The sequence below is a fragment of the Oryx dammah genome, unplaced genomic scaffold (assembly GCF_014754425.2).
Source record: "Oryx dammah isolate SB20612 unplaced genomic scaffold, SCBI_Odam_1.1 HiC_scaffold_25, whole genome shotgun sequence".
Classification (NCBI taxonomy): domain Eukaryota; kingdom Metazoa; phylum Chordata; class Mammalia; order Artiodactyla; family Bovidae; genus Oryx; species Oryx dammah.
In genome coordinates, this window is record NW_024070209.1 from 73591259 (window position 1) to 73616646 (window position 25388).

General features: G+C 51.6%; 1 protein-coding gene across 3 annotated transcripts in view; it reads left to right on the forward strand.

The window, feature by feature from the left end:
* Positions 1 to 25388, forward strand: part of ADCY3 (adenylate cyclase 3) — an 86114-nt gene that overhangs the window by 47909 nt on the left and 12817 nt on the right. For all 3 annotated transcript variants that reach the window (XM_040224487.1, XM_040224488.1, XM_040224489.1), the window contains 8 exons: positions 15635 to 15765; positions 16150 to 16261; positions 16466 to 16593; positions 17742 to 17900; positions 18656 to 18833; positions 22487 to 22615; positions 24267 to 24409; positions 24525 to 24686. In XM_040224487.1, the coding sequence (XP_040080421.1) occupies positions 15635 to 15765; positions 16150 to 16261; positions 16466 to 16593; positions 17742 to 17900; positions 18656 to 18833; positions 22487 to 22615; positions 24267 to 24409; positions 24525 to 24686 (1142 nt within the window). The remainder of the gene's footprint in view (positions 1 to 15634; positions 15766 to 16149; positions 16262 to 16465; positions 16594 to 17741; positions 17901 to 18655; positions 18834 to 22486; positions 22616 to 24266; positions 24410 to 24524; positions 24687 to 25388) is intronic.

Below are 25388 nucleotides of genomic sequence, written 5' to 3' on the forward strand. Positions count from 1 at the left end.
CATTGGAAAAGACTGATGCTGGGAGGGATTGGGGGAAGGAGGAGAAGCGGACGACAGAGGATGAGATGGCTGGATGGCATCACCGACTCGATGGACATGAGTCTGAGTGAACTCTGGGAGTTGGTGATGGACAGGGAGGCCTGGCGTGCTGTGATTCATGGGGTTGCAAAGAGTCGGACATGACTGAGCAACTGAACTGAACTGAACTGAACGTTTATATGCACTGAGAAACCAAAAAATCCATGTACTCACTTTATGGCAATATTCACGTTATTGCAGTGTTCTGGAACTGAACCCACAATATCTCCGAGGTGTGCCTATATAGACTTTTCACACACAAATGGTATGTTCACTCTTCTGCACTCTCTATTCACCCAGTCCCTTAGAGAGGGTTCCAAGTCCATATTGCATTGCCTCTTGCTTTTTGTGACTGTGTTGAATTCCTTTGTGTAGAGGTAATATCATTTATTTAAAAGGGCTCCTGTAAGTAGACATTTAGGTTATTTCCAGTTCTATGCTACTGCAAACATTACTATAATAGATATCTTTATAGGGATACTATATTATATATGTATAAATCAGAGAAAGCAATGGCACCCCACTCCAGTACTCTTGCCTGGAAAATCCCATGGACGGAGGAGCCTAGAAGGCTGCAGTCCATGGGGTCGCTGAGGGTCAGACACGACTGAGCAACTTCACTTTCACTTTTCTCTTGCATGCACTGGAGAAGGAAATGGCAACCCACTCCAGTGTTCTTGCCTGGAGAATCCCAGGGACGGGGGAGCCTGGTGGGCTGCAGTCTATGGGGTCGCACAGAGTCGGACACGACTGAAGCGACTTAGCAATTATATATGTATAAATATATCTTAAAGCTAAAAACCTAGAAGTGGAATTGCTTGATCAGTGCATTTTTAAAATTATATATATGTGTATACATATATGTGTGAACATGTATATATACACGTATATTTACTGTGATAAAATATACATAAGGTAGAATTTACCATCTTAAACGTTTTGAAGTTTATAGTTCAGTGACATTAAGTACATTCTCAATGTTGTACAGCCATCACCACTCTTCGTCTCTAGAGCTTTTTCATTATTCCACACAGAAATTCTACACCCATTAAATGTTAAATTTTCATCCTCCCCTTCCCTGGCCCTGGAAATCGCTATTCTACTTTCTGTCTTTATGATCTGACTGTTCTAGGTACCTCATACACAGTATTGTTGTTATTTAGTCACTAAGTCACGTCTGACTCTTTTGTGACACCATGGACTGCAACCCACCAGGCTCCTCTGTCCATGGGATTTCCCAGGCAAGAATACTGGAATGAGTTACCATTTCCTTCTCCAGGGGATCTTCCCAACCCAGGGGTTGAGCCCACATCCACGTTGCAGATGGTTTCTTTACCACTGAGCCACTGTGAAGCCCCCTCATATAAGTAGAATCCTACAATATTTGTCCTTTGGTAACTAGTTTATTTCACTTAGAATAATGTCTTCACGGTTCATCCATATTGTAGCATGTGTCAAAATTTCATTCCTTTTTAAGGTTGAATAATATTCCAGTGTGTGTGTGTATATATATATATATATATACTCATCCATCTGTTGATGGGATCCACCTTTCAGCTCTTGTGAATGACGCCTCCATGCATTGTTGGTGTGTATCTCTTTAAGTCCCAGCTTTCCAAGCCTTTGGGGTATAAACACAAGTGGAATCGCTGGGTTATGTGGTAGTTCTGTATTTAACATTCTGAGGAATCAGGCACTTGTATTTTTAATGTTGATTTGTTGTTGTTTTTGTTCACTCACAAAGTCCTGTCCAACTCTTTGCGACCCTATGGACTACAGTACACCAGGCTTCCCCGTTCCCTTCATTATCTCCCAGAGCTTGCTCAAACTCATGTCCATTGAGTCAGTGATGCTATCCACGCGTCTCATCTTGTCACCCCCTTCTCCTGCCCTCAGTGTTTCCCAGCACCAGCATCTTTTCCAATGAGTTGGCTCTTTGCATCAGGTGGCCAAAGGGTTGGAGCTTCAGCCTCAGTCCTTCCAGTGAATATTCAGGATTTTTCTTTAGGATGGACTGGTTTGATCTCCTTGCAGTTCAAGGGACTCTCAAGAGTCTTCTCCAGCACCACAATTTGAAAGCATCAATTCTTAGGTGCTCAGCCTTCTTTACGATCCAATTCTCACATCCGTACATGACTACTGGAAAAACATGGCTTTGACTATATGGACCTCTGTTGGCAAAGTGATATCTCTGCTTTTGAATATTGCTGTCTAGGTTTGTCATAGCTTTTCTTCCAAGGAGTAAGCGTCTTTTAACTTCATGGCTTCAGTCACCGTCCACAGTGATTTTGGAGCCCAAGAAACTAAGATCTATCACTGTTACCACTTTTCACTCTTCTGTTTGCCATTAAGTGATAGGACAGGATGTGAGAATCTTAGTTTTTTGAATGTTGAGTTTTAAATAAACTTTTTCACTCTCCTTTCACTTTCATCAAGAGGCTCTTTACTTCCTCTTCACTTTCTGCCATTAGAGTGGTATCTTCTGCATATCTGAGGTTGTTGGTATTTCTCCCAGCCATCTTGATCCCAGCTTGTGATTCATCCAGCCTAGTATTTCACATTGATGTACTCTGTATATAAATTAAATAAGCAGGGTGACAATATACAGCCTTGATGTACTCCTTTCCCAATTTTGAACCAGTCCATTGTTCCATGTCCAGTTCTAACTGTTGCTTCTTGACCCACATACAGGTTTCTTAGGAGATAGATAAGGTGGTCTGGTATTCCCATCTCTTGAAGAATTTTTCACCATTTGCTGTGATCCACACAAAGGCTTTAACGTAATCAGTGAAGCAGAAGTAGATATTTTGCTGGCATTCCCTTGCTTTCTCTGTATCATTCAAGGGATGTTGGCAATTTGATCTCTGGTTCCTCTGCCTTTTTAAAATGCAGCTTGTATATCTGGAAGTTCTTGTACTACTGAAGCCTGGTGTGAAGGATTTTGAGCATTATCTTGTTAGCATGCGAAATGAGTGCAGTTGTGCAGTAGTTTGAACATTCTTTGGCATTGCCCTGCTTTGGGACTGGAATGAAAACTGACCTTTTCCAGTCCTGTGGCCACTGCCGAGTTTTCCAAATTTGCTGACATACTGACATATTTAATGTTGATAAATATTACCAAATTGTCTCACAGAAGCTCAAACAATTTACGCTCCTCTCAGCAATGCATGAGAATGGGCTTAGGCACTTAAGGTTTCCTTGTTTATCTAGAAAAGACTTCTTCGTTTTGGAAGTCCTGCAGCTCCCCCACAGATGTCTGTTTGGAAACCCCAGCTGCAGGGAACAGGCCCCAGGGCAGTGGTAGCATCCTGTGAGCTGGTGCCCACTGTTTTCTTATTTGAGTCAAGTCACAGCCAGGTGGACACAGGTTGGAAGAGTTTCTTTGCTTTTTCGGTATACATTGTACAATATTTGATCAAAACAGACAAGTCCAAAGAAAAAAATACTGATAAAGGCATATTCCTTCAAGTCTTTTTTCCTCCTTCTGTGTTTTACAAGTGTTAACCCTTATAAAAGTCACAGCTGATTCTCAGATGTAGCAGTTTAGAACCAGATATTCAAGTTTTTGCTGTCTCATATGCTTATTTTGGAAGCTAAATGTAAAGGGTTTATTTAGCATAGTGCTAAGCCATGAAATTAAAAGACGCTTGCTCCTTGGAAGAAAAGCTATGACCAACCTAGACAGCATATTAAAAAGCAGAGACATTACTTTATCAACAAAGGTCCATCTGGTCAAAGCTATGGCTTTTCTAGTAATCATGTATGGATGTGAGAGCTGGCCTATAAAGAAAGCTAAGCGCCAATGAATTGATGCTTTTGAACTGTGGTGTTGGAGAAGACTCCTGAGAGTCCCTTGGACTACAAGGAGATCCAACCAGTCAATCCTATAGGAAATCAGTCCTGAATGTTCATTGAAAGGACTGATGCTAAAGCTGAAGCTCTAATACTTTGGCCACCTGATGTGAAGAACTGACTCATTGGAAAAGATCCTGATGCTGGGAAAGATTGAAGGCAGGAGAAGAAGTGGATGACAGAGGATGAGATGGTTGGATGGTATCACTGAGGCGATGGACATGAATTTGAGTAGGCTCTGGGAGTTGGTGATGGACAGGGAAGCCTGACATGCTGCATTCCACGGGGTCACAAAGAGTCGACACAACTTAGCAACTGAACTGAACAGAAATAGTAGACCCTGAACTGTCTACCACTAATATTATTGTTGTTGGATACATTTTGAAGATACAGAGAAGTAGAGAAAAACTTCCCATAATCCAGGGGTTTCTTTTAAAAAATAATTTTTTTAAAAAATACAATTTTTTAATTGGGCTCTCGGCTAGAACAGGCTTTCAAGTTTACTGGGATTTTTTTTTCTTTTTCCTTTTTGTTGAGGTGAAAAAGGCTGTGTTGAGACAAGGGAGCCCCTGGGTGATGAGGAAATGGGACGGGGTCTTAGGTTCCAGTGACTCGACTTGTCTCCTCCTCTGCCAGGAGAGTGGGGCCTCGTAGGTTTGAGGCTTTAAGAGCAAGCATGGCCCTGGCAGGTGAGGGCCTCTCGTTGCATTGCTGAGCACATATCTGACACTTTAGGCCATCCAGTGGGACCACAGGGTGGAGTTGTTTTTCTTTATTCTCATGTGACCATAGCTCCAGGGTTTAGTTGGGGACCTTGAGGGTTACTAAGCGCCCTAGCTGCCACCTAGCAACTGCAGGCATCCAGGAAATCCACCCAGCACACCTGTCACCAAGTATGGACTGCAGAATTATGAACCTTTCGGAATCACATCCTCAGAATCACTTCCCAGGGATGGGGAGTGGTTGGAGGAGCCTGTGGGGGAGGGTGCAGAGAGGATGGGGACAGGCACGCCTGCACTTCCCTTCAGATCATGTTCAGTTAGGAAGCCACCCAGGTCCTCACTGGGGGGAGAACTGCCCTTGGTCCCCATGCTTCCAGAGGAGGAAGCTGCAGGGGAGCCCAGGGTCAGAAAAGCAGTCATCATCACCCATACCCAGTGAGGGCCAGGGCCAGATCTCCTTGCTCCGTGGTGCCCTAGGGAATTCAGTGTGGGTGGGCACTGGGGAGGGGGTCCCACTCAGCTCCTAGTGGGATGTGCAGACAACAGGTGCTTCTTTCTGCCTCTCCTCCTACTTCAGCCCAAAGCCCAGGTCACCTGTGACCAGGGATGGCCTTTCTTCTTCATGCAAGAGTCTTTGCTGGGGTGGGTGACCTGTCCTTGAGCAGGTCTCCAAGGGGAGCCTTACCCACTTACCATGAGAGTCAGACTTCTCAGGCAAGAGAGGCTTGGGACTCCGAATTATGCCATTTCAAAAACTCCATCTGTCTGTTTCTGAATGTCTCTGCCCAAACTGGCCTCCCTGTTCCCTTCAAGACCTTTAGCTGTGAGAATAAGGCCCAGAGTGATCTCAGCCTCGGTTGGTGGGGAGAGGGGAGTGAGAGTGACAGAGAGGTGAGATGCTCACTGCCTCCCAGCCTAGGGGTTGGCTTCCAGTGTCAGCCTCAGAGTGCCCGCTGTTGTCCTGGCAACAGTGAGGTTGGGATGGGGACCTGCCTCCAGGGAGCCACTGAGGGGTGGGGATGGAGGAGGATGCACCCTGCTGTCCGCTGCAGCTCTGCCTCTCCCTCTTTACATGATGAGGCCTGTTATATAAGCAGCTGATGTAGGTGGGGCAAACCCATCACCTACTTGAGGGGAACCACAGAGGAAACCCCCTGACATCAGCCTCCGGAGATCCCTGCCGCCTTAACTGCTTCACAGAACCACTCGCGAGTGTGTTTTTAGTTTAGCCTTGAAGGCTTCTTGGTTTGAGAAAAGCCAGAAGGTGAATTTCCCATGGCATGAAGTAAGAATTAGTGCATCCCTCCGTTCCAGCTCTCACCTCTTGGATTTCACAGCATGGTCTTCAGTCTAACATTCCAGGATTTGGCAAAATAAATGCGTGTTAGATGATGCAAGTAAGGAGCCCTCAGAGGAAAGGTTGTTCTAAGGCCATGGAGGGCCCCTGCCGGTGGGGGGACAGGGGAATGGGCACTGGTGGCACTGCCCGTGCTGCTGGTGGGCAGCCCCCTGAGCTGGGTCCCTGCCAGGCTCTGGAAGGTCGTGAGCCCTGGTCACATAGCCCAGCAGTGTTATCCTCTGCACACAGCCATGGAGTCCACAGTCTGCATCCAGCGTGGTCAGGGTTATGGTGCATCCCCACCTTTATCTGGCTAGAAGGATGAAGTTTTGTTTAGTAATAGGGGTAGTTGTGCTTTTTTTAAAAAACAATTTCTTGTGCCAGGTTGTAGGCTCAGTTTTTACTGAATTGTTTAATCATCACCAAACCCTTCTGGGGAATAGGCCCTCCTGTCTCCACCCTGGTGAGGCTGTCTATTTGGGAGAGATACTAACTAGGAGGGTCAGGCGAGTGGTCCCAGACGACATCCGCTCTGTTGGTTTCTGTTTTCTTTGACCTGCCCAGAGCTTCACAACTTTCCAGCACTTAAAAATGTAGACATATGTAAAAACTTGTTATTTCTGACTGCCTCGGGAAATGGAAAGGTCTGACAGCATGGGGAGCAGAGTGAGACTTGCATTCACATCTGAGCCGGGGCACTTACCTGTGGCAAGACCTTGAGCCAATTACTTCTGCCCTTTGAGCCTCCGTTTCTTTGTCTGTGAAATGGGAACAGGATAAGATTGTCAGACTGTCTCAAAGATAGGATTCATCCCACAAATACTTTCAGCATGCTTCTAGACACTGGAGATACAGCTGTGAACAGAACAGAGTCTAGATTGCTGCTTAATGTCATGGGCCAGAGAAGGCTTTCTAATAAGATGAGATTTGAGCAGAGACCTGAAGGCAGTGTGGGTGTGAGCCATGCAGTGATGAGAGAAATGAGCAGTAAGTGCAAAGGCTCTGAGGTATGTTTACAGAACGTCAAGGCAGTCAGTGCAGAAGGAGCAGAGGTGAGGGGATGAGAGGGGGGAGGTGCGGCAGAGAGGTGACGGGGTCTGTTAGACCTTGGCTTTTCCCTTAAAGAGAACCCTGCTTTGGAGGATTTAAATGTATCAGTCTGGCTGCTGGTGGAGAGGACACAGCAGTAGAAGCAGGGAGACCAGTTAGAAACTTTGCAGTAATTTTGGTGAGAGAGGATAATGGCCCAGACCCGGATGGAGTGATGAGGAGAACAGAAGATTCTGGATATGTTTTGAAGGCAGGGTACTGGAGGGTAGACTGGGATATGGGAGAGTGATGGCTCAGTCAGAGATGGCTCTAAGGATTTTAGCCTGGAGGTGGTGGGTTTGCTCTGGGTCCAAGATGAAAGCAGATGGTCTGTGCTTCCACAGCAGGCATCTTAGCACTCTTCTCCACTGATCACAGATGTGACCTCAGCATCCTTCTCAACACAGTGCTCTGGGCAGCTGCTCTCTGTCCCTCAGAGTTGGCATGTGGGCTGGACTTAATTGCTGCTGCAGCATTCTAGAGGTGTATAGTCATTGGGACTGTTTAAATTAAAATTATTTTAAAAATTTAAATTAAAAATCACTTTCTCCGTTGCAGTAGCCACATTCCATGTGCTTGGGAGCTCCGTGTGGCTGGCTCATGGCTACACGTTGGACAGCAGAGATTACCAAACATTTCCATGAGCGCAGAAAGTGCTGTTCTGGAGGGTGATGCCTTGCCCCTTGAGCCGTGGCTCCTGGTTGGCAGCTCATTAACTCACCAGACCTCTTAGGAGCACCTGCTTTGTGCCAGGCTGTCCGGTAAGGGCTCCAGATACCATGCAAGTGGCTATCTTTGGGCCCAATGGGCTGTCTCCTGAGATGCTGGTCACCTTGGCCCACAGTAGCCTGTGTCTGGGGACTGCACAGGCACCCGGGGAGGTGACTGTCAGCCCCACCTGCTCCGCACCAGCTCTCCCCTCTAGCAGGGTAGGGATGGGGCCCGACCCTCAGTCTGTGTAGTTTCTCAGCTGTTCTCACAACTCTGATGCTGGGTGTGGAGTCTTGTCTTTCTGGGAGATCCTGGGCTGTTGGCTTGGAGCCTGTCTCTCCCCAGAAGGTCTTGTTTAAAGATACGCTGGGTTTTGACTTATGCAGCCTCTCTGTCCTCTGAACTCTCCCAGCTTTTGCCTGAAGACAGCAAAGCACTCCTGCCCTGTGAGACCAGCCAGCTGGCATGAAACTTGACGGCCTTGCTCCCCTGAGTTCCTGGGAATACTGTTCACCATTGACCTTCACAGCATGTAGCTCAGGGGTCTGCCTAGGTGACCTGTGACTGTTCTTTGAGTGACCTCAATCATGACCTTGTCCTTGGGATGAGGCGGCACATGTGGGCCCCCTGGGTCTAAATGGTGGCTGTCTGTTCACACTCAAATGGCAGACTGTCCAGATTACGTGATGTGGTCCCATGTCCTCTTGTCAGGTCAGGTGCTATTTGGGCCCTGACCTCCCTGGGCTAACAGGCCAGGTTCCTACTCAGCATTTCCTTCTCCTTCTGCCTCCTCTGCTCAGGTAGTCAGACCAAGATGGGCACCTGCTGGGGCCCAGTGACCTTTTGGCTTCTAAGTGGCCTGGAAACTCCAAGAATGTGGATTAATGAGGACCAGAACAGACATGTTTGCAGACTGCTGTGGCTCTTCTCCCAGCCCATTGTAGTGGCATGTGTGTGCGTGTGTGTGTGAACACATAAGAACACACACATCCTTTAACTAGGTAAGCAGAATTAACATGCTACTTCATACAGACCCTGTACATATGCGCACGCGCACGCCAACTGCCTGGGCACTGTCAGTCTCACCACAGTTAATCTGTCTCCCTCCCTCTGTCCCTTCCACGAGGATGTTAGCTTCTCATCAGCCAAGCTCATTTAGCCCAGTCCCTGGTGGCTACACTGCTGTAATTAACTCTTGAATCTGCCTCATCAGAGTATCAGCTATAATCACTCGGGGCCCCTGGGAGCAGTGCTGGCCCCCTCCTCTGTCTCAGTCCCAGGGCAGCAGGAAGGTGAGACCTGGTGTGAGTCCCCACTAAGGAGAAGGGGGCTTGGTCTGTCCCTTCCCCAAGCCTGGCCAAGGCTGGGCTCACGGTGCTCTGTCCAGGGCTCATCTGAGCAGCTCAGCATGTGACCACTTACAGATGAGGAGACCATAGCTCAGGAGGCCGATCGTCCTGCCCGGGGACACTGCGCTCCCTTCTCCCAGGGACCACCCCACCTGGGGCTGCTCACCCAGCCCCCGCCCCTGGAGTGGGCCTGGGTCCTTCTCCTCTACTCACAAGGCCAGTCTTCAGCTCTATTCATAAGGCCTACCAGAGACTTTCTCTCTCTTTCTGGACCTCGTTTGGTTCTTCGTCCAGAGGGTCAAGGCCTTGCCTTTCGTTGCTGTGTATTTTCAGGATGAGCATCAGAGCTTGAGGGCTGGACAGGGGCTACGGGAGGCTCTTCGCCCGCCTTCTTTCTCCGCGTGGAACCACGTCAGAGCCTCTGGGTCCCTGAATCCCCATCTGCTGGCCAGTCCTCCCCTCTGGGTCCCTGAATCCCCATCTGCTGGCCAGTCCTCCATTGGTGGTCGCCCCCTCCTGCGGCCTTCTCACATGGCATCTGAGGATGAGAGATCACCACCTCTCGGGGCAGCACGTTCTTTATTTGACCTTTGACTTTTAGAACATTCTGCCTCCGCTGGAAGCAATAGTCTATTCTCCGCAGTCTTCCCTTATGGGGCCTTCAGAGCAAGTGCATCCGTTTTCTGCGCAACAGCTTTCCTTGGCCTTGAGTTCTCGGTGAGGCTGCAGGACCCTCCCTTTCCTGGGCTGATTCCCAGTCCTCATCCCCATCCCCCACCCACCCTCAGGTGCCCCAGCTCCAGCGCCCTCACCTCACGGCCGCTTGCTGACCACGGCCCAGGTGATCTGTTTCTTTGTTGGGGGAGGACCTAGCAGCTCCACCACCTCCTCTTCCAGGACCTTAACATCTCCTAAGGGACAATGGTGTGAAGGCACCATTTTATGCTGTGGATTCATTTAAGATCTAATGGCGTCTCAAATGGCTAGACTTTCCCCCAGTGTTGATACACTATGCCTCCCCAGTTCTATTCTCTTGTAGTTGGTTATTACATTTACCCACTTTGAACTTCATTCTGTACATTTTACCAGACCACTATGGAATAAAATCCATATTAACCAATTGTCCTGTGATGTCCCATCCAGATGTTCTATAAATACATCCTGTGTGTCTTCTGAAGTTTTCTTTCTGGAAGGATTTCCACTTTGAACAGAGAAAGAGAGAACCCATTTTACAGATGAGCAATCAAGGCCAAAGGGGCAGTGTATGCCCTGGGTCACAGGAGCCTTAGAAGCTTGACCCCAGCTCAGTGATTTTTTTTTTTTTTTTGTTCTACCCCCTTCAGCTACTCTTCTTCCTTCCAATAAGATATTTAAACCTTTAAAATGATTTGTCTCTTTAGCAAAGCCTGCTGTATAGTTAGTCATTATTATCTCCACATCTGTCTTCAACTTCCAACTTCGATTCCTTCTTTTGGTCTAGACCATCAGATTTTAAAAGTAGCTTCAAGGTAAGGAAATGTCCTTTTCCCACAGTCTGGTTTCTGGCAAATGTCCAGCAGGCTCTTGCCAGAACTTTTCCAGGCACCACCAGCCTGGAAAGGCACAGTCCTGAGAAAAGTGGCCTCTGCACACACGTCATTTTTTATAAAAGGAGAGATGGTAGGAAGGGGTCTGGAGTGGATCATAGAAATTTACCTGATAATGAATGCTGAGTGTTAGAATTCAAAATGCCAGGAGTTTTAAAGATGTGGAGGTGATAGTTTCAATTCAGTTTTGAAAATGTTACAAAAAACTAATTTAAAAAATTAAAAAGGGTTAAGGGAGAAGAACACTTAAATGAAAAGATCATTGAAATTGTTGAACACCCTCCCCCTGCGCCTTCTCTTTGTTCCTGATAAACTCCGATCACATCTTCTTCTTCTACTCCCAGTTCTTTGGGACTGTGATCATCAGTGGATTTTGTCTTTGTTGGAAGAGCCTGGGTGAGGGCTGAACCTCTGCACCTTTGACTGTTCATACAGTCCAAGTTTCTGAGGTGTGTTGTCATTCCCACTTTGACTTGAATCTCATTGCTGCCTTGTCCTCTGGGTTTTAAGTGTTCTTTCTAATCCTCAGGTCTCGGTTGAAGGTTTTGCCTGCTGCTTGAGCATGGCCTTTGAGGCCAGGGTCTCTAGCAGTGACCTCAGCAGCAGGATCTTTTTTTTGGTACACCAGTAAGCCCCTCCTCACTACATAATCATGGCTGTGCCTTTGCCCTCAGTTTCCTTTCCTTCAGATCCTTCTCAAATGCTTCTAAAATGGTGCTTACAAACTTCAGTGTGGTCTCCAGTCAGCTGAGGATCCTGGGCCGGGTGAGCGTCAGGCCCCCATCTGCAGGCCAGACTCAGGGTCATGAAGCCTCGGGTCTCATGAGGTGGGCTTAGCTGAACCAGGGGACCTTCTAAAGCCTAGGCACCCAAGGACTCACCAGAGGTTGCTGCTCTTTCTGGCAGTGTTGAGTACTTCCAGCAGTAACCAGGCACCTTGGGCCCTTTGTGGTCAGTCCAGTTGCAGCGCACTGCACCTGCTCTGTAGGGGAGTCCTGCTGGCACCCCTTCTAAGTGAGCCCCTCTGGAGCTGCTGGAGCTGATATCTCTCACAGCTTTGGGGCCCTCATTGTTGGTTACATTCAGAGCCAACTGTCAGTCGCTGAAGCAGAGCTCATAGCATTGGCCCATTTCTCCTCCTCCCCTCAGCCCATGGGGAAGAGGGGGTGAGGCCTTCCCAGGACTGAGCCCAGGCCTCTCCTGCACCCACCTCAGCAGCACCCTCCTCCTCCTCTGCTGACCATCAGGAGGAATCCCAGCTGCGGTCTGATGTGCCCCAGGCCACCATGCTGAGGCGCCCACAGGGGACCCACCCTCCCACATAGCACCACGGGGACTGGGGCCCACAGAATGTTCTGGTGGGCTCACCCCCAGGTGAGCTCCTTACTAGATAAGATTCGGGCACTTCACATTCATAGCAGAACAATGTCTGATGCAGGTGAGAGAGTTAGTGTGAGAAAAGCACATCCTTTGGGTAAGAAGAACTCCCTGATTCCATCAGTCAAAGAGCCCTGGGTTCGAGTTCTGGGTCTTCCGTGAGGCCCGAGGAACTGGAACAAACCACTAGCCTGCCACACCTCGATTTGGGCACCTGCAGAATGGAGGTAATTTGCACATTTGTGAAAATACAGGGCAGGTGGGAAGGTTTTAGGGAAGGAGAGGGATAGCTGTGATACTGGTCAATAGCGTCCATTTGCCAGGCAAGGTGCTGTCTTCTGAGAACTGCAGAAAGAAGTCAACCCAGAGTGCTGCTTCTGTTTCACGGCTCCTAAGGGAGGGCTACCGCCACCTCCTCCTCCCTTTACCGTGGGGCTGTGGCCTCCTGCTCGTTTCATACCTGGCCGTCAGTCTTCTCTCTCAGCTTAGACCCGAGCAGACACAGGAGTCTGGAGCTAGCTCAGTGGCCTTGCAGGGATTGTCCTTTTCGAAGTAAACCATGGTAGCTGTAGACAAGCTGGGGTCAGGTCACAGCTGGAGGCAACAGGAAGTTTTGTGTTTATTTCCAGTTTAAAACGTAGTTTAAAAAAGCCGCAGCAGTATGACGCCATATGGAGGTGGGCTCGTTGCTCAGTCGTGTCTGACTCTTGGCAATCCCGTGGGCTCGTAGCCTGCCAGGCTCCTCTGTCTGTGGAATTCTCCAGGCAAAAATACTGGAGTGGGTTGCCACCTCCTTCTCTAGATGACACCATAGAGCAGTTTCGAGAAACATCTGAAAATTTCTCCTAATTTGATCTCCCACATTGAATTGCCTGTTTCTGTCTGGCATATATCTTTCTGCTGTTATTAAGATGCACATGTATCCAGCGTCACCTTCACAGAATACAGTTCTGTGTCTTGCTTCTCTTTTTCAGTATTCCCTTGTAACAGTTTCATCAAGGTCATTTTGAAGGTTTCATAATCTTCCATCCAGAGGATGTGTCACAATCTAATGAGCCATTTTCTGGACATTTGGGCTGCTTAGAGTTTTTTCCACAAGTGTAAGTGATGCTGCAATGAGGTTCTTCTTGCACATAAATCTTTTTATTTCTTTTGGATTATTTCTGTTGGATAAATTCCCAGAGGAGCCATTAATGGGTCAGAGGCTTGGAACATTCTTATGACTCTCAAAACATATAGCAACTGCTGTCTTAGGAAGAGCAGGGTGGGGCTCTGCCTCTCTGCTGGGGAGACCAAGCCATATCTCTCTGCTCTGGGCCCCTGAGACTGCCCTGCGTGGCCCCTGTCCTGTCCATGACTGTACCCCCTGGGAGACCCACCTGGCAAGTGCACGTGGATCCCAGCTTCTCCCTCCTCCAAGGACATGGAGGAAATGTTGGAGTTTTACCTGAACTCTGAGAGCGACTGTCAAGAACCTTCTATGTGTGTGTGAGGATTTATCGGAAAGATCCATCGTTAGCATCACACGGTCTTAAAAGAGGCCAGGACCCAGGAATGGGTTTAGAATCTCTGACGTGTAAGGGCAAACAAGGTCAGCATCAGCGAAGATGCTGGTAAAGTGGGTATAAGTGAGGAGCAGGGTGAACACACCTGGCCAGGGGCTGGGGGCTCTGGGGAGGTGGCAGGTCGGTGAGGAAGGGTGTTCTAGAGTGACACCAGAGCAGAGGGCAGGAAGGCATGCAGAGAAAACAGATGGTGTCCAGCTTGTCTACTGGGAGGGGCCACTAGGGAAGTCAGGGGGAGTCGGGGCCGTGAAAGCAAGTGGGTCATGTGGAGGAGGCCTTGGGGCCCCAGAGGAGAACACTGTGGAAGCCATCCGGGGCTGTGAAATCAGACGTGGAAGGCGAGAGCAGAGCCTGGCCGGCACGAAAGTCCTGGGGTTGTGACATGGGCCTAGCCCTCCTTCACTGCCCACTCAGCCACTTTCCTGCTCCTGCCCTCCACCTTCTTAGAATGTTCTTTCCTGTCAAGTCCCTTTCCTGCATTTTTTCTCATCTGACAAATTGTCCCTTCTTCTGTATACACTATGCCTCCTTCTTATTTAAGACCTGTTTTATCAGAGTGACTTAAGGTAGACCCTGCCCTGGAATTCTCCAGGCAGAATACTGGAGTGGGTTGGCATGCCCTCCTCCAGGGGATCTTCCTGACTCAGGGATCAAACTCACATCTCTTATGTCTCCTGCATTGGCAGGCAGGTTCTTTACCACCACTGCCACCTGGGAGGCCCCCATCAGACTCTACCTTAAAGTAGACTCTGCCTGCTTAATCGTTCCTGGTCGACCTTGAGGCTGCCTCACACGGCACATGAAGATCCGTAGCCGTAATTTGCAACACAGCCACTTTCTTATTATTTGACAATTTGACATTGAATGATGATCTGCTTTCAGAATTCATCTGTTCTCTTGCAAAAAGCTACAGAAGCATATGATGCAAAAGGTGACAGTTCCCCCCGTGGCACTCCCCAGAGATGAGCCCCTGATCCCCTCGCCCTGTTGTCTTCGAGGCACCCGGGTGTGGGGCATCAGAGCTGCAACGCTTTGTGTTTCAGCTGCTGCCTTTGTCCGGCCCTGGTTGACAGTCCTAGAGCCCAGACTGTGCTAGGAGTGGCCACCACACAGGACTAGATTGTATCTTGCTGTCCCCAAGGTTCCCAGGGAGCCCAGAGAGTCTTTTTTTGGAGGAGAGTTTGGTGCAGAGTCCGAGGGTGTGGGAGAGGCCTGACCGTGTGGGCAAAGGCTGTGGAGTTTGCAGTAGACGGGCAGCACCACGCTGGACTTTCTTGATCCTTGGTGTCCTCTGGTCCCTCACCACCCTTCCCAGCCTGGCATGTCCTCCCCAGCCCCTCACACACCTGCTGATTCCTTATATTACTGTTCACCCCGCATGCATATGTCAGGGGGAGAAAAAGGCTGAGATGAGCATGGAAGGCAGGATCCTTCTTTGTGTCCCCTCATCCTGATGCCTGGACCAGACAGAGCTCACAGGTCTGGCCGAGGGACAGAAGGTCTCCTGCTGACCTGAAAACCGCCTGGAGCTTGTCATCCGTAAGCCTGTGGTCAGCTTGGAAGCCCGGGGCAAGTGTAGACCTTGTCTTTCTGGGACACTTTCTGTCTCAGTGACTTAGTGACACTTCACGTCAAGCAACACAAGAGCAGCTAAGGTATAAGGATACTTGCTGTGTGCAGACGCCGTTCTAAGGGCTTCATGGTAACGAGTCACTCAGTCTCTCCATGGGTTTCTGAGCCCCATCAGTGCTCTGAAGATGCTCAGGTCTCAACACTCAGCCTGTTCAGGGCAGGAACTGACCTGTCCTGGGCCTCCAGCTGCGTCCCAGGGTGGGGTCTGCCCTGCCAGGTCTCCAGGGAAGGTCACCTGGTTCCTGGCCCATGTCTGTGATCAGGATTGGGGCATTTCTTCCCAGAGTGTCCACACCGGCCCTGCCCTTCCCGCTCACCCTCTCCTCCCCCACAGGAGAACCTTATGCTCTCCATCCTGCCCAAGCACGTGGCTGATGAGATGCTGAAGGACATGAAGAAGGACGAGAGCCAGAAGGACCAGCAGCAGTTCAACACCATGTACATGTACCGCCACGAGAACGTCAGGTGCGCCGGCCCCGGGCCTGGGTTCCGAGCACTGGATGGGGACTTCAGGGGGTCGACTGAGGACTGTGGACTTCGAGAGTCTTCCTGGAAACATGCACCCCCTCCCCACAGTATGAACCTCAGCCCCTGCAGGAGCTGCCTTGCTGCCAGACGTTGGGGGCTGAGATGGGCTGTAGGGTCCAGACCCGTCATTGTACATACACCACAGACAAGCTAAGCTAGAGGCCAGAGCCCTGACTGCGCCCTGGATGTGCCAGGGTCTCACCACTTAGGGGCCTGAGCGAGGACCTGGCTGCCTGGGGGCTGGAGTGGGAGCTGGCGGTGATTAGCACAGAGCCCTGCTTGCTATCCGCGTCCTCACTGCTGAGCCTTCCTCCCCTCCAGCATCCTCTTTGCTGATATCGTGGGCTTCACCCAGCTGTCCTCAGCCTGCAGTGCCCAGGAGCTTGTGAAGCTGCTTAATGAGCTCTTTGCCCGCTTTGACAAGCTGGCGGCTGTAAGTACCCTGCCCCTCAGCTGGCTTTCCATGGTGGGGGGTGGGGGGTGGGGGGCACCCACGTGGCCTGGGCCTGCCCCTCCCCCTCCTCCCTGGCTCCCACGACTTCCTCCCACCCAGCCTTCCCCAGCGGTCTTTGCCTCTCGCCCCTCCTCACCGAGGAGGGGGTGCCTCGGGACCCCAGTCCACACCCTGCCCTTTCAGAAATACCACCAGCTGCGGATTAAGATCCTGGGCGACTGCTACTACTGCATCTGCGGGCTGCCTGACTACCGGGAGGACCACGCTGTCTGCTCCATCCTCATGGGGCTCGCCATGGTGGAGGCCATCTCGTAAGTGGGTGCCGCTGGCGGGGGATGGGGGGGCTCCCAGAGTATGGGTCCCGGCCCCTTGGAGAAGCACACCTTCCAAGCTGGCATGTTTGGGTGGGCCCTGTGCAACCTAGGCCCCCTAGGAGGGTCTGTCAGGGTGTGACGTGGGTGCAGCCTCCGATGGAGGCTTTTCCAGCCTCAGGCCATGCTGTTTGTTCTGCTAGGAGGTGCCCTCATCATGAAACGCCTCCACCTCACATTTTCTTTATTTTCCTCCCAAGTGTCCCCCCATCTCTTCTCCCTGTGTTTCCTCATCATGACCCCCCACTTATCTCTGGACAGATAAGTTCAGAGATCCCCATGCCTATCTTTTGAACCAGGAAGTCCAAGGGCAGCAGAGGAGTGACCACTGAGGTCACAAGGTGTCTGGGCAGCAGAGCCAGGCCTGGAACCCTGGTCTCTGAGCTCAGAGCTCTGGCTCCTGCCTTGAGGCCGGGAGCCTTGAGGGCAGTGAGCTCTGCACCCCCAGGATCTTTTTCCACTGCGGTCTCTGCACCCTGAGCTTGGAGATCCCTGGGGGATGCTCCTGGTTATCCCCTCGAGGCCTCTGGGGGTCCCTGGGTGGCATCAGTCCCCCAAAAGCACCTTGCTGAGTCTGGGAATTGAGTGTGTGTCCAAGGGGGTAGTTTTGCATTGCTAGAGCACCCTCCTCTAGGACTGGCTGGAGAGAAGCCGGGACTGCCTTTCCCTGGAGACCATGGTTCAGGTTTTAGAGATTCACTTCCACTCCCATCACGGTTGGGCAAAATTCTGAAATTCACGTGTGTCTCCTCTTGGAGGTCTCAGGCTGGGGGGTGGTCCCCTTCGCACACACACACCTAGCACAGGGCCTGCACATAGTAGGTGCTCGGTGATGTCAGCTGCACAGATGAGAGCAGTCGGAGGTCCCTCAGGGGCAGAGGGTCTCTGCTGTTTCCGGCCCCGTCTCCCCTCAAATCACACACAGGTTGTTGAATGTGGGCTCAGGCCGCTGCCTGCTGTAACCCCAGCAGTGGGTGACTCAGATGTGGGCAGAAAGCAGGGGGGCCAGCTGGTAGCAACTGCGGAGGAGTTGGCCGCCTGGCTGGGCACAGGCTCAACCCGCCCTTCTTTGTGTGGGTACCTGGCAGGTATGTGCGGGAGAAGACGAAGACTGGGGTGGACATGCGAGTGGGGGTGCACACGGGCACCGTGCTGGGGGGCGTCCTCGGCCAGAAACGCTGGCAGTACGATGTGTGGTCCACCGACGTCACTGTGGCCAACAAGATGGAGGCTGGCGGCATCCCTGGGTGAGCGTGTGTTCCTTCCCAGGGTGGGGATGGGCATAGGGGCTGAGGGAGGGGACTGTCCCAGCCATCCCTCGGGGCTGTGGTCTAGACGAGGGACGAGGGACCTTGGAGCACCAGGCCTCCACACCCAGGAGCAGCTCCTCCTCCTGCGCCCTGCAGGAGCCTGTCCAACCTCCCCTTTACTTGCCATGGGGCTGCTGGGCTCCGAGGTCCCCGCAGCTCCTGCAGGGCGCAGGTCTCAGTGGAGGGCGTTATTAGCTGTGGGAGTCTCCTGACAAGCCCTGAAGCACCTGCACATCTCACTGAGCTCTTTACAGACTCGGTCAGGGTTGGCAGGGCAGGCCCTGTCCTCAGGATGGACAGGGATGTGGCAAAAACTTCCCAGCCTGGGTCCGGGGGGCTTCCCTCGGACACAGTCACAATTCTCTTCCTCAAAGTGGCTCCCTAGACATGGGTTACTACCCCCTGACAGCTGGTGGTACAGCTGAGACTCACACCGGGTGGATACTAATCAGACTATATGACCTTCGTGTTCAGAGCAGACTTTAGTTCTTTATCTCATCTGATACACTCAGCCGCCTGGGAGGACAGACCGTCTCACGGATTGACCGCTGAGGCTCAGAGAGGGGGACGTGCGTGGCTGCCCACACAGCCAGCTAGTGGCAGGACTCGCCGGGCACTGCTGTGTCCCGGGGGCAGCAGGCGGGGTGGGGGCTGCCTGGCCTGTGCTCAGGGCCCCTCTCACCGGAACCCAGGCGCGTGCACATCTCCCAGAGCACCATGGACTGCCTGAAAGGAGAGTTCGATGTGGAGCCGGGCGAGGGGGGCAGTCGCTGTGATTACCTGGAAGAGAAGGGCATCGAGACCTACCTCATCATCGCTTCCAAGCCAGAGGTGAAGAAGACAGCTGCCCAAAACGGCCTCAACGGCTCGGTGAGTCCTCCGCCCACCCCCCAGGCCTAGAGATGAGATTGTAGAAGAGTTGGCAGGACCATGAGAGGTCCTCTTGGTGCAGTGTTAGAGCAAAGGGCAGTACAAGGTATTTTGTGCCAAGGGTAAAGTCTGAGCAACAGGAAACGCTCTAAAGAACTCAGAAAAAGTAGAAAGGTGTCCTGCAGAAAATTAGGAAATGTCAGGGTGGAAAGTAGAGCCCCAGGAAATGACACTTGACCCGGTCACAGAAGCCTTGAGTCTTCATATTTTATGAGAGCTACACGAGGAACTTCAATATATTCCCTAGAAAAAACAAAAAGTCTCCTTCTAAGCAATTCTGTAAGATGCTAACTGACAATCATTTGAGAAATCAGTGACCTTTGTGAAGTGATGGAACATTTACAGTTTCTGGCCAAAAAAAAGTTTTTAGTAAATTTTAAAATGTTACTCCTTAAAAAAAATTACCCACAAATTTGCTTGTCCTAGGGACCACCTTGAAGTCACAGAGCAGCAGTCAAATGTGTCTGTGACAGCCACACACATTCCTGTTGCTCTAATCTTGTGTTTTCTTATTCAGTCAACCCTTGCATGGTGCATCATGTGAGTCAGGGGTTGTTTGTGGCTCCTGACACCCCCGAGAGGGTTACGGGTGGGGTCTTGGCTTGGCAGCAGCATCTTTATAAAGCTGTGTTTCACTATTCAGTTTTCCAATTAGAGAAAAATTGAGTTCATGGATGTGTAGCTTGAAACACTGGCACAGAGGCTCCGGGTGAGTAGGAGTGGGGTCTGAGTTGTTGGGCCCCAGAACCCAGATGCCACCATGCAGGAAGGAAGCACAGGCGACAGCATCCCATGGACGGGAGTCAGACTTCCCAAATGCTCCAACCAGACAAACGAGCCGACCCATTCCTCATGGAATCATGGGCGCTGTTCCCTTCAAAACTTGTACTGACATTTTGAGGCGATCCAGGTTTTCAGTGTTTTGTAAAGTTGACTTTCAGCTGTTTCTTAGATGCCTTTACCTGAAAAATATAAATGTCTCAAAGTGGAAAAGCTGGGTTAAAGGTTCTGCACAATGTAAGTTTAACCCACGTCCCTACCTCCTGCCACCCTCCCTGGGCCCTTGCTGGTTTTTGACTCACTTTTTTCTTCATTCATCTGAAAGATGAAGCCAGGATATCTCACTGTTTTAATCGCATTTCTTCAGTTATTAGTATGACTGGACACTTTCCACGTGGTTGTCAGCCTGGGGCTTCTCTTCTGTGAACGGCATGTTCATATCTAACCTTTGAGGACTTTCTGCACCTTTGATTTGTAGACTTTGTTGTTTATGAGATGAACCTTCTGTCACACGATGCTCGTCAGATCTGTGTCAGGCATCTGCTTCATGCCCAGCACTGTGGCGCATCTCTCTCGGAGAACGTAAGATGCTGGCCTGCTATAGATCGTATCCGTTAGTTGTTTTCTCTACCAGGCGCTGCAGGAACTGTCAGCCCCCAGTGGGTGTTAACTGTGCTGACAGCTTAGCACAGTTATCATAAGCCTTTGTGATTAGCTCAACGGGAGTTCAGAACCTCTCCTGCTCCAGATGTGCTCTGAGAAGGCCGAGCTAGCAGATCACCAAACCTGCTCAGCAGGGAGTGAGTTGGAAGCAGTCGAGCACGGACAAGATAGAGGAGGTGATGCACGAGCCACGTGTGAGTGGTGACAGGGAGCAGAAGGGACGGAGGTGACAGGGCTTCTCTGGGCCTCACGGGAGCAGACACCGTTCCATCTGCAGTGACCTCGCCTCGTGGTTTAGCTGAACAGAGTGATGAGGAGGAGAGTGTGAGAAGAGTTATCACAACGAATCCTTCCCAAGTGTTGGAAAGACGTCTCCCGTCTCTATGGACCTTGTTGCCAGTCTCATTTAGTTGTCCTGAGTGCCATCGCCAACAGCTCCCAGATTGCGATCTCAGCCCCACTGGCATCCCTGCGCTAAACTTCCAGCCACGTGTGAATCTCCATCTGTGTGTGCGTGCACATGCGTGCTCAGTCGTGTCTGACTCTTTGCAACCCCATGGACTGTAGCCTGCTAGGCTCCTCTGTCCATGGGATTCTCTACGCCAGAATATTGGAGTGGATAGAGCCATTTCCTCCCCCAGGAGATCTTTCCAACCCAGGGATTGAACCTGCATTTCTTGTGTCTCCTGCATCGACAGGCAGGTTTTTTCATCATTTCACCACCTGGGAAGGCCCACTGGTCCAAAGCCGAGCTCCCAAACCTCTCTCCACCCTAGAACCCACTCTTCCTTGGTCTTCCTAATCTCGATCAGTGGCAACTCCCTTCTTTTAACTGCTCAGCCCCAAATCTTTGAAGACACCCTTGCCCCATCTACAATCCATGAGCCCCTTCTTGCGCGATGTGCCTCTAGGCCCCCTCTTTTCACCCTGGCAGCCGCGTCCCACCTGCACCATGGTCGTCTCATGCTTGTGTCAGCACGGTGGTCCCCCAACTTGTCACCCTGCTCCTGCCCTCACCCTACTGCCCTGTCTGCTCACAGCTGCCAGAGTGGTCCTGCAGGGATGTTGGGTGAATCATGTCACCAACCCCTGGCTCAGCATCTTCCTTTGGTCCCCGTCTCACTCAGAGGAAAAGCCGAAGTCCCCTGAGGTCAGGAACCCCATCCAGCAGGTCCTCACCTTTCACTCACTCGCTCGACTGAAGCAGCGCCGGCCTCTTGGCTGCTGCTCAGACCCTCCGGGTGCACGCCCACTCCGGGTGCACGCCCACTCCAGGCTTCCTGCTCCCCCAAACCTGAGAGCTGCATAATGTGCTCTTTCACGTGTTTACGGAAATGTTATCCTCACAGTGACTCCTCCCCAGCCTCCCCTTTACACTCACCTCTCCGGGAACCCCTGTGTCCCTTGCCTCCCCTGCCTCTCCAGGCCCTGCTCTCAGACTTCCTGTAATCATTTATTCTTTGTTTCACTGCTGCCTGCCTGTCCTCACTAGAAGGTGTGATCCCAGGTCAGGACATTGTGTCTGTGTCCCCAGAAGTTAAAACCATTCCTGTCACACAGTAGCTACTCGATAAATACTCAGTAAATGAATGAGTGGACTGTGTTCCTGTGTGAAGTGAAGTGAAGTCGCTTAGTCGTGTCCGACTCTTTGCGACCCCATGAACTGTAGCCCACCAGGCTCCTCCGTCCTTGGGATTCTCCAGGCAAGAATACTGGAGTGGGTTGCCATTTCCTTCTCCAGTGTTCCTGTGTAGAGAATCTCATTTATTCTGTCACGGAAAAGTACTAATCCCTGGGGAAACTGGTTTATGGAATTTATTCAGACATTTGGAAGGCATTTGACAGGGCTCTCTACCCCAAAAATGATCCCTGTGAAGCTCTATGTCCCTGAGTTACTTAGAAATAGCAGTTGGAACAATAGGATCTTTCTCTGCTTGGAAAAGTTTTAATACTAGAAATTTAATAATAGAAAATTACAGCATTCTAAAGTGGATGTTCTGGAGGAGGAAACGAATAGTGAGATTTCTAAAGCCATGAGGCCTCTGAACTCTAGTGGGGAGATTCCAAATCAGAGAGTAGACCAGCCCCTCACCTGGGTGGGTGGCTGGCAGTGCCTGGGGGCCCCTGATGGCCCCTCCCTTCTGCTGCAGGCCCTGCTGAACGGAGTGCTGCCTTCCTCAAAGCCCAGCTCCCCTGCCCTCATTGAGACCAAGGAGTCCAACGGGAGCATTCACACCAGCAGCTCTATATCTGAGGAGCCCGAGGAGCAAGACGCCCAGGTATGTCTGGGGCTGAGCCCCGGGATGTGGGCGGAGATGGGGAGGCAGAAGGTGAAGAGTCCTGAGCTGAAGGGCAGGCCTGGCCCCTAGCTGGGCTCCATCCTTGGAACTGCATAACCTGGGGCAGGTCACCCCCAACCTGGTCTCACTGGCCCCTCTTCAGTTACTGGGGATGGGGTGGCTAAGGTCAGAAGACGTGCCCACTGCCACGGCCTGGTCCAGCTCTGATGTCCCTAACCCTGTAGGTCTGAGGACACGAGGACACCAGTGGACACTGCTCCAGGATTGGACCGTTTTGGAAGTGGGCCTTCAGGGCTGTACCCACCTCTCTAGCTAGGTCCAAACCCCGCAAGTCCTGTGCTCAGATGGAGGGTTTCTAAAGGAATCAACAGGCTGTCCCCCTGAGATCAGGGTCCACTTTGGGGGTTCAGGATCCTGTCCAGGATCCGTCCATTACTGAAGAGCTTCCTCAGTACATCCACTGACAGAGGCAAGTGCTGAGATGGGTCTCGGCCCTGCAGAGGCTGCCGTGACCTGGTCAGCCTCACCGCTGGTCTCTGCTGCCCTGTGCCTGTAGACCAGGTGCTGGAGGACAAGAGGGTGGATGGGGCTGAAGAAAAACTGGGTTTTCTTGAGCACCACAATGCTCAGTAACTCTTCCTTGTTGTGATTTTCTTGATAGAAAGTGGAATACCAAAGCAGTGTAATTCACTAACAAGGACACACAGGCTTAATTAGCAGCCTGTGACTTCTGTCCTCACGATTAGCCAGTGTCGCATTGCTCTCAGATATGCTTCAAGGAGAGAGGTTCCTGGTGCTGGAAAAGAGCATCCGTGTTGTGTTACAGAGAAGAAATTGGGGCTGGAGGAGCGTGGATTATACGGGTCAGACTCCACCCAAGGCATGCCTGAGCTCCAGCCCGGGGCATCTTGGTTCTGGCTTCTGGATAGACACTTGGACCCACCCAGACAGCCCTAAGGAGGCCAGTCCCAGTTGTTGTTTGGACTGATGGCTGTGTAGTCATGGTCTGGAGACATGTGTCTGGAGCTGATGCTTCTCCTTTGTAACCAGGAATAAAAATGGTAGGGGGCACCCCAGCCCCACCACCCCACTAGCAGTAAGATTGTTAGTTTCTCTGCATTGCTTTCCCCCTCAGATCTTCCTCCCCTCAGATGAGCCAGATCTGAGCTCTTTTAAGAGCTCCCTTAAGCCCGAGGGCTGGGGGTCTTTTACATCCCTGAGAATGCCGATGCATACGGCTGTGTGACACCCCCATCCTCACAGCAGGAGGTGCTGGCACCACGCTGCCCAGCAGCAATCTCTGACTCGAGGTCTCCTGTTCAGGAGCCCGGTGGCTGCTCCCCACACTACCATTAGTGGGTGGTCACCGCAGAGCTCCTGTTAGGGGCACGGGGCCTGGGTAGGTTCAGGGAAAGCCAGAAGGCCTGAGGCTTTGGGTCCAGACCCAAGCAGGATGGAGCCACATGAGACCACTGGGAAGACTTTCCCCAGGAGATGGTTTTGAGAGCCATGGGGCGGTGCTCTGCGATCCCTTCTGTTCCTCTTTCCCCCAACGCTGCCGTGTCTCCCCAGCCTCTTCCCGCTCCATCCCACCTGCCCCCCCCCCCAACTCTGCTGCCCTGCCTTGCAGGCCGACAACCCCTCGTTCCCCAACCCTCGCCGGAGGCTGCGCCTTCAGGACCTGGCTGATCGTGTGGTGGATGCCTCTGAGGACGAGCATGAGCTCAACCAGCTACTCAACGAGGCGCTGCTCGAGCGAGAGTCTGCCCAGGTGTAAGCGGCCCTGTGGACACCCAGCCCCTTGGTCTTAGCCTTGAGCGGCCCTGGCACGCAGTCTAGGAAGTTTAGTCTTCTTAAATGTGTCTCACGGGGCTTGTTTGCACTGCAGAGTGAAGAAGAGAAACACCTTCCTCCTGTCCATGCGGTTCATGGACCCCGAGATGGAAACTCGCTACTCAGTGGAGAAGGAGAAGCAGAGCGGGGCTGCCTTCAGCTGCTCCTGCGTTGTCCTGCTCTGCACGGCCGTGGTGGAGATCCTCATTGACCCCTGGTGCGGGGCGGCCAGGGCAGGCCCGACAGTTGGGAGGGCGGAAGGGGACGAGCTACCTAGGCTGGAGGCCTGAAGGGAGAAGGCCTCAGATGGAGCCTGACTTGGGGCCTCAGGCTGGGTTCCTTGTGCTGCACCCCCAGAGCAGCCCAGGGAATGCTGGGTCTGTGCCCTGCACCCCCTTCCTTCTGTCTGCCCCCTGGGTCTTGGAATAGAACTAGCATCAAAGTGGAGCTCACACCAGGGCTGAGAAAGCTGAGGAAGGGAGGGGTCCAGGGGATGGACATCTGGCTGGGTGGGCCTGAGTGGTGCTGGGACAAGAAGATGGGCTGGAGATGCTCTTCGACCTCAATCACCATGGCCCACCTGCTCCCTTTCTTGGCTCATCTTAGTAAAGACAGATTTCAGGCTCTGAGTGTAGACTTGTCTCCTCTCACAGCAGCAGGTCCTCCAGGGCAAGGCAAGGCAAGGTGTTGTGGAATCCTTGCCCCAATCCTTGCTGAAGCCTGAACTGAAGGATGGCTGCCTCTTCCCTTGCTTTCTCCCCGTAGCCGATCAGCAGTTCGCTCCAGTTCAGGGATTCCTCACCAGGAGAGGTGTGGAGCCCTGTTTTGGTCACAGTTTGGGAAACTTAAAAGAGCCCTGGACTTGTCACATAGTCCTAGGTTCGGGGTGTGGCTTGTCGCCTATTTGTTCTATGACCTT